Raw genomic sequence first — 12099 nt, 5'->3', positions numbered from 1 at the left:
TGATTGGTAAAGGGGTTATCAAATCAAAGGGTGTACCTGCTACTACTACTATTTGATCCTTGAGCTAGCTAGCTAGCTGTCACCACTTGAATTGCATTCCTTGTCCAGCAGAAGTAAGTAGTGCCAACACTGGAGTAGTTACCATAGCCAGGGTGAATATACAATTCCCCAAGGTGTGGTAATTAGTCAACCCCCGGGGCATACTGGTCATTTCTCCATGGGGTGGAAAGTCCCCTTATATATACCCTGCAATGGCAGGGACTGGGTTGGTGCAATCAAAAGTCGCCAGCAACTATCTCTTCTTGCTTCATTCGGTCTCTAGGCGGCTAGCCATTACGACAACACACCCCAGATATAGTTAGTAGTGCTGGCTAGCAAGCAAGGTACTAGCAGCCAGGTGTTGTCCATGGAGGAGATGGGGGAGGAGAGCAGCAGGTATCCATGGCAGGACTACGACCTGGGCTTCGGGGAGGAGCTCATGAGGGAGCTCCTCGACCAGACGACGACGGCGCCAACGCCATCGCCAGCAGCAATGGCGGCCGGCGCCGCGAGCGCTGATAACTCTTCTTCTTCCGATAAGGGGATCGGTGACGAGGAGGAAGGGGCGGCGGGGCGCCGGGAGTCCATGGAAAACAGGCTCATGTCGACGGTCTACTCCGGGCCCACCCTCAGCGACATCGAGAGCGCCCTCTCCTTCACCGGCGCCGGCGCCGGCGACCCGCTGGACGGCCGCAGCAAGTACCACTACAGCCCCTCCAGCCCAGTGTACGTCCCTCGTATCTATGCCAACAACAACCATATACAATTCTCCGTAGATGCAAGCTCAATTTGGACATCTGTGTGGAAATTCAGGGTTTTCTCGCCGGAGAAGGTGCTGGGCAAGATGGAGAACAAGTACACGATGAAGATCAAGAGCTGCGGCAACGGGCTCGCCGACGATGGGTACAAGTGGAGGAAATACGGCCAGAAAGCCATCAAGAACAGCCCCAACCCAAGGTAGTACTATTTCTTTACAGTTTCACCCCATATCAACCAATCTCTCATGGCCGACATAACTTTTAATCACTTGTACTCCCTCCGTTCGGAATTACTTGTCTCGAGAATGGATGTATCTAGAACTAAAATACATTTAAATACATCTATTTTTGCGACAAGTAATTCCGAACGGAGGGAGTAGTTCTTAGCCATGGTAGCTAGCAGGCAATTTTGCAAGCAATTTTACTTACATAACCATAATCACCATGGTGCAACTTCCGGTTGACATATGAGAGACAGAGCATATATATTTATCTGTTCACTTTTCAAACATGGGTGGGTGAAAGCTACATGACATCGCAGCTAGCTAGTGGCCCAAATGGGACAAACTCCAAGCTTTGGAGCAATTACTTTTGTGAACCAAACAGAGGAAGAGCAAGCTAGCTATGCACTGTCCTCACTTAATTCCACAACCAAAAATCCCCATGACAGCAGCAATAATCCTCCACAGCTTGCATGCCACAGTCCGTATATAGCCATGGACAAAGTTAATCGTTGCATGCAAGTAAGTAGTAAGGGGTTTGCAGAGGTGGAGTAGCTGAGCAGGTAGGTGTGTGTGCTTGCAGATGGAATATTTATTAATTGCAACCTTAAATACTTAGACCCCACAATTTGCCATGGTACGGTCGAGCTAGCTACCTAGAGCTGTCTCCATGAACACAACCGGCTAATTTGGCAAGAAAGCGATAGTGGAGCATAGTATAATTTCTTTAAAAAAAAAATGTAAATTCCAGTCACCTAAATTGCTCAAATGCACACTTACTATTATTATAGTGAATTAGTGTAAGGTAGCATGTAAATATTTTGTACTGGATGAATTTTGGTGGTGGTAAATTGGTAATAACTAAATTGACGTGGATGTGGCAGGAGTTACTACCGTTGCACGAACCCGCGGTGCAACGCGAAGAAGCAGGTGGAGCGCGCCGTCGACGAGCCGGACACGCTCGTCGTCACCTACGAAGGCCTCCACCTCCACTACACCTACTCCCACTTCCTCCAGCAGCAGACCAACCCTCCACCCGCCGCCGCCGCCGCCGCCTCAAGCTCCAAGAAGCCCAAGCTGCACCCCACCGCCGGCGCCATTACAGTTACAGACTCCCACCACGGGAGCACCCCTGTGCCAACAACCTCGCCCCCGTCTGCCGCCGTCGTGCCTGCCGGCGCCGGGGACAGCAGCGGCGACAGCGGCGGTAACGTGACAGCCGACGCGGGCTTCCTGCTGGAGCACGCGGTGCCCAACTGCTCGCCGTATCTCTTCGACGGCGGCTTGCTTAGTGATGCCGGCGAGGAGCGGCGGATGCCGAGCGACGCCGGCGGGCTCCTGGAGGACATGGTGCCGCTGATGGTCCGGCGGCCGTCGTGCAACTCGGCGGCCACCACCGCCAGCTCGTCGACGACGCTCGGCTCGCCCCCGGCACCGATGTCCTCGCCTTCTCCCTCCACGTCGTCCGTGTCCTGGACCCCCGCGTCGCCATACATCGACATGGCCGTCCTCTCCAACATCTTCTAGCCAGTAGCGTAGTGTCAATTGGTCCATCACGATGATCGATCGGGAGCAATTTGGCTCCAGGAAAATCGGATTATCTGTGCTTGTGCATGCAAGCGTGCAAGATGCGCGCAGGAATGGTGTGTGATTAGTAGTAGTAGTAGTACTATTATACTAGCTACAAGTAGTAGCATCTAGCTAAGATAGTTGTGGCTTACTCCCAAAATAAGGAGGATTTGTATGTGTGTTGTGTGAGTATAGTATGATCGTTATTAGTATAGGTAAGGTACCGGTTGATGTTGAATGAATAATTGTGTGCATGATGTGAGTAATACTCATCCTTATGGTGTGCATGGGTGGCAGATGTATATGTGAGTGAAGATGGTGAGATATGTAGTGTGTTAACTTTTCTCTCTATTTTTTTCAGTTGGACCTTTCTCTCTCTGTTTTACCTTTACACTGGACATAAGTTTCTTCTCTTCAGGGGCACTGTTAATCGTGTTGTTCAGTTATTCTTGAATGAAATTACTATCAATATATTTGTTTTCCGATAACTTTTTTGATAAAAGAATGCTTTCCTAGATGGTACCATGCTCGATATTGTTCTTCTTTTCAGTGAAGAGAAGAGCACAATTGAGATAACAGCGGTGTGCTTTGGGCATTGAGTTAGCGTCAATAACAGCCAAGAAGTGTTAATGGCTTGCATGTTGATGTTGTGTCCCATTAGCAGATATTTTTATCCTTTATTATTTTAATTTATCTCAAAATAATGTTTCTTAAAATCATCTATATTCTGTGCTTAATGATATGAAAAATTATAACTTCTAGAAAAGTATTCACAGAAATGAAAAATATTCATGTAATAAAAGAATATACATGCGATTTAATAAAAAGTCCACCTATTTAAAGAAAATATCTGTGTAACACTAGTAAGTGTTAACCTATTGAAAAATAATATGTATATAGTTCTAAAAAGTGTCCAAACCATATAATTTTAAGAAGTAGTTTACAGCTTTTATAAAATGTTAATCTAATTTTAGAAAATGTTCCTTATATCTCCAAACAATATATAAATTTTCTAAAATAAAAACAAACAAAAAATATTGAAAATGAAATATAAATAAATACAGAAAATGAGAATCAGTTAAAAGGGAAAGATAAATAAGAAATAGAAAATTAAACATTAAAAACAGAAATTGAAACAATAAATTGAGTGTATAAAGAGAGGACTAAAAATCAAATAAACTTAATCAGAAATGAAAATCAGAAAAATAAATACGTGAAATGAAAATCAGAAAGGAAATATATGAATCGATAATATTTAGCAAAATATTAATTTTTAGAAAACAATAGGGAAATATGTTCATGAAACTTCAGAAAATTGTTCATGCACTTATTTGCAAAAAAATGTCCATACAATTAGAAATAGTGTTTGAAAATATTCATGCATTTTAGAGAAAATTTACAACATTGTAGGAAAGAGCAGTATAAAAAAAGTGTTCACATGTTTGTAAATTTTCAGTATGTTATTCATGCAATAAGGAAAAATGTAAGATATCTGAAAATAACGTTCTTGTTTTTTTAATATCTCTGAAAAATTAGAAACAAAAAGCAAAAATCAGGAAATGGGTCAATAGAAAAAGAAGCCGAACAGCAAATGGAAGAAGAATCTGATGAAACACTAAAATTGGGCGAAAAACACTGGAAAGCTGCTTGTAAGACTGAGCAAGAAAACAGATAAAGTAACCATAGTGATGGTGTTATGGCCTAGGGGTGCCTGACCTCTTTGGTGGTTATCAGCTCAAGTAGGCTAGCCCGAGGCCCCTATGTTGGTTTCCGCCCTGGGCAATCATGCTGGCCCATTGGCCTTGTAGAAGGAAGATTTGAGAAGCATTGTCGTTGAAGAATAGGAATCCGGATGGGGTTAAGCTAGTTGGCAGAAGACATAAAATCCCTCCAGTACATTATACTTTGTACACCACCATCACAATAAACAACACGAGCAGGAGTAGTGTTTTACCGTGTACGGAGGGCCCCAACCTGGGTCAATCTAGGCTCGTGTTTAAGAAGAAGAAAAAACTAAAATAGCCGTGTTTTAGAAGAAGAAAAAACTAAAATAGCCGTGACATAATATGAATCAGTCTCCCAGAATTATGAGCATGTGTGTGCAGGGGAGGAGCCCAGTGGTCCGACCCTGTGGCACATGCATCAGGGTCCAAAAATATTTTTAGTAGTAACTGTCATATAAAAGGCCCTGGGCATCAGGGTGGGCACACGACCAGGTCACACGACCAGGCCACCACACCGTAATATCATCTCTAGCTCTCTCTTATCAATCTGTTTCTTATAAGTCGATCAGGATTCTGCCCCGGTATCCTTTGTCTTTGCTGCTGTTTCTAAAGATTTCTACAAGTTGCGACAATTGTATGTATGCATTTGTAGCTAGTAGATTAAACTTTTATTTTGTGTCTTGTCTGACATGGGGCATTGGCTATGGTTTTAAATTCTAATTTACTCAATTCGCTACGATAATTTTCAGTGACTAGGAAGTGAATGTACTAAAAGCTAATGTTCAAATATTTAGCTGCTTAAGCACTCTCAATTGGCCATTCTACCGGGTTCCGCTTGAGAGCTTAATACTACTTTATCTTTGTAGGTTACTGAAACTTGGTCTAATTTGAAAATGCAAGACATATTTTTCAAGCTTTTTCCTTTGTTTTATTAAGAATTTTGATTGTTACATTTTGTGTTTATATATTATCTTATATTGTGTGTGATGATTTATGATATAAGTTAGAAAACACTTCTATGTGGCACAACATTGCTTAAATTTTTTACGTCATGTTAAAGACTTAAAGTGGTGCATCAGGGTGGCATTGGTTCCAGCTCCGCCCCTGTGTGTGTGTGTGTGTGTGACCATACTACAATTATGAGAATTATGAGTACTACTCCCTCTGTCGTGGTGGTCGCACGGCAAATGCCATAGGATGGCTAAAGAGAGGAGGAGACTCGAGGGCACTGGTGGGCTCCAGAGGCAAGGTCGGCATGAGCGAGCGCAGGACACAAGACGTACGCAGGTTCGGGGCTCTCTGGAGAGATAACACCCCTAGTCCTGCCGAGTGTGGTTGATATGCGATAGTACAGGGTTGCTCCTAGAGCTGTATGGAGGAAGAAGGAAGACTGGCCAAGGCTTAGGCTGCTCCTCCCTAGGTGTGTTCTATTGATTGGTTGTCTATTTTCCTGTATGCTTGCTGCTCGCCTGTATGCATGAGGGCTCCTGGGGGGTTTTATAGGCCAACCCCCCAGGGGTACAATGGTAATGCTACAAGGCCGTAGGGCCGGCTCGTCAGCGTGTGGGGACCCGCCGGGTGCCTATGGTTCGCCTGGTTCACCTAGGTGCGGGCCCCACGTGCCTAGGGGAACTGTTCGCCGTCTTGTCGATCGTCAGGGAGTGGCCGAGTCGAGTCGGGTACAGTGGCGCTCCATCAGGTCGCCGCTTGCTGGCGTTAGTGGTGATGATGGGGGCACTGTTGCCACGCCGGCCCTGTTCAGCGGGTAGGTGAGGGGCATTGTTGCCATGCTCCGGCTGACCAGAGGCATGGGCGGGGCACTGTTGCCTCGGTCATCAGTGGATGAAGACTAGTCCCATCGTATGGTCTGGATGGGACGAGAGCTGACCTGTGGCTGGGTTGGGGAACACGCCAAGGGTGGAGCTGGCTTGTTGGGGAAGTCTTGGTGTGCCGGGTACGGTTGCCTTGAGCTGGTGGTTGGGGCCGGTCGAGGAGCCTGGCCGGGTCGAAGAGTTCGGCCGGGTCGAGGGGCTTGGCCGTGTCGAGCGACCCGGCCAAGCGCGGGCCGGCTTGAGGGGCGACGCTGGCCCCGTTGTTTTTGAAAAGGATCCGGGTTTCGTTGCCTGCCCGAGGTTCATCCCCTCGACAGTAGTCCCCGAAGCTGTGAAGGTACGCCGTCTTTGGATGGGAGGGCCTTCGGAGTTTCTCCCCTTGAAGAGGCGAATCCTGCGACCGTCGGGTCCGTCAACACCCACTGAGTGCCGGTTTTTGGAAACCGGATCACGGCATCCCAGCAGCTGCGGGAAACCGGAGAGTCCATAGAATCTTGGGGCAATCCCTCGGGCTTCACGCGGGCGCCATGTGGCGCCTAGAAGTCGGAGGGGCCTGACAGGCCACGCGCGTGACGGTACTGGGCGACGTGCTGGGGCCCGCCACCGTGATACGTCTCCGTCGTATCTATAATTTTTGATTGTTCCATGCCAATATTCTCCAACTTTTATATACTTTTGGCAACTTTTTATACTATTTTTGGGACTAACATATTGATCCAGTGCCCAGTGCCAGTTCCTGTCTCTTGCATGTTTTTTTTCCCGCAGAAACCCAATATCAAACGGAGTCCAAACGGGATAAAAACGGACGGAGATTTTTTTTTGGAATATTTATGATTTTTGGAAAGTGGAATCAACGCGAAACGGTGTCCGGGGTGGTCACGAGGTAGGGGGGCGTGCCCTACCCCCAGGCGCGCCCCTGACCCTCGTGGTCCACCCGTAAGGCGGTTGACGCTCTTATTTTGGCGCAAGAAAGCTAATTTTATGAGAAAGATCTGGGCGAAAGATTCACCCCAATCGGAGTTACGGATCTCCGGATATTTAAGAAACGGTGAAGGGGTAGAATCAGGGAACGCAGAAACAGAGAGATAGATCCAATCTCGGAGGGGCTCTTGCCCCTCCCACGCCATGGGACCCAAGGAACAGAGGGTAAACCCTTCTCCCATCTAGGGAGGAGGTCAAGGAAGAATAAGAAGAAGAGGGGCCCTCTCCCCCTTTCTTCCGGTGGCGCCGAAGCGCTGTCGGGGGCCATCATCATCACCACGATCTTCACCAACACCGCCGCCATCTTAACCAACATCTCCACCAACTCTTCCTCCCTTTATGCAGCGGTGTAACCTCTCTCTTACCCGCTGTAATCTCTACTTAAACATGGTGCTCAAAGCTATATATTATTTCCCAATGATGTATGGATATCTTATGATGTTTGAGTAGATCCGTTTTGTCCTCTGGGTTAATTGATGATCGTGATTGGTTTGAGTTGCATGTTTTATTATTGGTGTTGTCCTATGGTGCTCTCCGTGTCGCGCAAGCGTGAGGGATTCCCGCTGTAGAGTTTGCAATATGTTTATGATTTGCTTATGGTGGATTGCGTGAGTGACTGAAACACAAACCCGAGTAAGTAGGTTGTTTGCGTATGGGATAAAAGGCGACTTGATATTTTAATGCTATGGTTGGGTTTTACCTTAACGATCTTTAGTAGTTGCGGATGCTTGCTAGAGTTCCAATCATAAGTGCATATGATCCAAGTAGAGAAAGTATGTTAGCTTATGCCTCTCCCTCAAATAAAATTGCAATAGTGATTACCGGTCTAGTTATCGATTGCCTAGGGACAAATAACTTTCTCATAACAAAAAGCTCTCTACTAATATTTACTTTATTGCACCTTTATCTAAACAGCCCCTAGCTTTTATTTACTCGCTCTTTATTATCTTGCAAACCTTTCCAAACACACCTACAAAGTACTTCTAGTTTCATACTTGTTCTTGGTAAAGCGAACGTCAAGCGTGCGTAGAGTTGTATCGGTGGTCGATAGAACTTGAGGGAATATTTATTCTACCTTTAGCTCCTCGTTGGGTTCGACACTCTTACTTATCGAAAACTGTTGCGATCCCCTACACTTGTGGGCTATCAAGACCTTTTTCTGGCGCCGTTGCCGGGGAGTCATAGCATGGGGTGAATATTCTCGTGTGTGCTTGTTTGCTTTATCACTAAGTAATTTTTATTTGATGTTCTTAGTTATTTTCTATCTTTAGCTATGGGTAGGAAATGCAAAATACCAAAAAAATTAGTTGTACCTACTGCTCCAATGGTTGAAGTACCACTCAAAATCTATCACACTACTGAAGCTTTTTACTTGGATCATCTTCGATCCCTATGTGCTCGTGCTGAAACCCCCACTAGTTTAGTTGAGGGCAAATCTTTAGATGAGCATGCTTGTTATGTGCGACACCGTATATCTGGAAAAGGGAAATTATTATTTGGTCAAATTCAACGTTTGCAATGCTATGCTTGGAATTTATGTGAAATATATGGTGTTACTTGTTGTTCTGAAAACCCTAAGAAACACCTTTCCTATCAATGTGAGTTTAGTGATAATGGAATCGTATCTTCGTATGCTAAGGGTGTTTACAATTACTATGATGTTCAACAAATTGAAGAATTTATTGCTTTTAAGGGTGCTTATGAAATTGCTTCTTTGATTGAAACGTATGATGCTACTTTTCACAAATTTGAAAATTTTGCCATACTTGAATATTGTTATGAGAATTATGCTTCTAATGCCTATGTTAAACAATTTATCGAGGAGTTCTCCGCTGTCCAAGAAGAGACTAATATTTTGCAGGAAGCTATGGAAGAAGAAATTGATGAAATTGTGAGCTCATTGGATGAAAAAGATGATGAGGAGAGCGAAGAACAAAAGGAGGAAGAGCGGATTGATCACCCGTGCCCACCTTCTAATGAGAGTAACTCTTCAAATCATACATTGTTTGATTCCCCTTCGTGCTTACCGAAGGATGATTGCTATGATGACTGTTATGATCCCTACGATTCTTTTGAAATATCCCTTTTTGATGATGCTTGCTATGCTTGTGGCCAAGATGCCAATATGAATTATGCTTATGGAGATGAACTTGCTATAGTTCCTTATGTTAAACATGAAATTGTTGCTATTGCACCCATGCATGATAGTCCTATTATCTTTTTGAATTCTCCCGATTACACTATATCGGAGAAGTTTGTGCTTGTTAAGGATTATATTGATGGGTTGCCTTTTACCGTTGCACATGATGATTTTGATGAATATAATATGCATGTGCTTGCTGCTCCTACTTGCAATTATTATGAGAGAGGAACTATACCTCCACCTCTCTATGTTTCCCATACGATAGAATTGCAAGAAATTGCTTATACTATGCATTGGCCTTTACTAGGTGTGCATGAATTGTTCTTTTATGACATGCCGATGCATAGGAAGAGAGTTAGACTTCGTTGTTGCATGATATATGTTACTTTGTGCTCACTACTAAATTACAAATCATTGTTCATTAAAATTGGCTTTGATATACCTTGGGATCCGGGTGGATTCATTACTTGAGCACTAAATGCCTAGCTTAATGGCTTTAAAGAAAGCGCTGCCAGGGAGACAACCCGGAAGTTTTTGAGAGTCATTTAGTTCTGTTGAGAGCTTTTATATAGTTTAAAAACACAAAAATAAAGAGGGGAACCTAAAAACTTTTCAAAAAGGAAAGTGAAAGTGAGAAAGACAAGCATTGTTGAAGTGGGAGAGCTCCTTGAACTTTGTTCATGCTCACGGAAATTTTGTGAATCTTGATTACAGAAACTTTTCATCAAAAATAATTATCCCCTTGTACAGTTCCTTTGTATTATAAAAATAATGTGCCAAGGTTTGCCTTTAGGGTTGTTTACAATGCTTGTTGGTTTGTACGGTGCAGGACAGAAACTTTGGCTGTAGTGCTCGATTTTACATTTTTAACTGGAACGTCAATTGGTTCTGATTCCTTTTGCACTGTCTTTCTATACAACTTATTTATTTTTCCTAATTTTGGTAGAATTTTAATGGTATCAGATGTATGGCGGATATTCAGATTGCTACAGACTGTTCTGTTTTTGACAGCTTCTGTTTTTGATGCATAGTTTGTTTGTTTTGATGAATCTATCAATTTATATCAGTGGATTAAGCCATGGAAAATTTATATTACAGTAGACGCAATGCAAAAACAAAATATGAATTGATTTGCTACAGTACTTAGAGTGGTGATTTGCTTTATTATACTAACGGATCTTACCGAGTTTTCTGTTGAAGTTTTGTGTGGATGTAGTGTCTAATCGAGGATGTCTCGATATGAGGAAAAGGAAGAGAGGCAAGAGCTCAAGCTTGGGGATTCCCGAGGCACCCCAAGTAAATATTCAAGGAGACTCAAGCGTCTAAGCTTGGGGATGCTGGGGAGGCATCCCCTCTTTCTTCAACAAGTATCAGTATGTTTTCGGATTCGTTTCATTCATGCATTATGTGCAAGTCTTGGAGCGTCTTTTGCAATTAGGTTTTTATTTTTCTTTTATGCACCATGCTGGTATGAGATGGTCCTTGGTCGATTTGTAGAATGCTCTATGCACTTTACTTATATCTTTTGAGTATGGCTTTATAGAATGCTTCATGTGCTTCACTTATATCATTTGAAGTTTGGATTGCCTGTTTCTCTTTACATAGACAACCACCATTTGTAGAATGCTCTTTTGCTTCACTTATATTTGTTAGAGTGTGGGCATATCTTTTGTAGAAAGAAACTAAACTCTCTTGCTTCACTTATATCTGTTTAGAGAGATGGCAGGAATTGGTCATTCACATGGTTAGTCATAAAATCCTACATAAACTTGCAGATCGCTGAATATGATATGTTTGATTCCTTGCAATAGTTTTGCGATATAAAGATGGTGATATTAGAGTCATGCTAGTGGGTGGTTGTGGATTGTAGAGACACTTGTGTTGAGGTTTGTGATCCCCGTAGCATGCATGTATGGTGAACCGCTTTGTGATGAAATTGGAGCACAATTTTATTTATTGATTGTCTTCCTTATGAGTGGCGGTCGGGGACGAGTGATGGTATTTTCCTACCAATCTATCCCCCTAGGAGCATGCGTGTAGTAGTTTGTTTTCAATGGCTTGTAGATTTTTGCAATAAGTATATGAGTTCTTTATGACTAATGTTGAGTCCATGGATTATACGCACTCTCACCCTTCCATCATTGCTAGCCTCTTCGGTACCGTGCATTGCCCTTTCTCACCTCGAGAGTTGGTGCAAACTTCTCCGGTGCATCCAAACCCTGTGATACGATACACTCTATCACACATAAGCCTCATTATATCTTCCTCAAAACAGCCACCATACCTACATATCATGGCATTTCCATAGCCATTCCGAGATATATTGCCATGCAACTTTCATCATCATCATCATATCCATGACTTGAGCTTTTCATTGTCATATTACTTTGCATGATCGTAAGATAGCTAGCATGATGTTTTCATGTCTTGTCCGCTTTTTGATGTCATTGCCACGCTAGATCATTGCACATCCCGGTACACCGCCGGAGGCATTCCTATAGAGTCATATCTTTGTTCTAGATATTGGGTTGTAAGTAAATAAAAGTGTGACGATCATCATTATTAGAGCATTGCCCTAGTGAGGAAAGGATGATGGAGACTATGATTCCCCCACAAGTCGGGATGAGATTCCGGACTTTATGAAAAATAAAAGAGGCCAAAGAAGCCCAAAAAAAAGAGAGAGGCCAAAGAAGCCCACCAAAAAAAATATAAAAAAATTGAGAGAAAAAGAGAGAAGGGGCAATGTTACTATCCTTTTACCACACTTGTGCTTCAAAGTAGCACCATGTTCTTCATAGAGAGAGCCTCCTATGCTTTCACTTTCATATACTA

The 12099-nt window shown here is 43.5% G+C and overlaps 1 protein-coding gene across 1 annotated transcript; it reads left to right on the top strand.

The window, feature by feature from the left end:
* The first annotated feature begins 271 nt into the window (after positions 1-271).
* Positions 272-2826, top strand: LOC123067005 (WRKY transcription factor SUSIBA2). Its single transcript, XM_044489969.1, has 3 exons — positions 272-765; positions 853-996; positions 1903-2826. Exons 1-3 carry the CDS (start codon positions 407-409, stop codon positions 2543-2545), a joined length of 1146 nt encoding a protein of 381 aa, XP_044345904.1. The 5' UTR covers positions 272-406; the 3' UTR covers positions 2546-2826.
* Positions 2827-12099: the final 9273 nt, after the last annotated feature.

This window comes from Triticum aestivum, chromosome 3B, assembly GCF_018294505.1.
Source record: "Triticum aestivum cultivar Chinese Spring chromosome 3B, IWGSC CS RefSeq v2.1, whole genome shotgun sequence".
Lineage (NCBI taxonomy): Eukaryota > Viridiplantae > Streptophyta > Magnoliopsida > Poales > Poaceae > Triticum > Triticum aestivum.
This window is presented reverse-complemented; position numbering and strand designations above follow the sequence as displayed.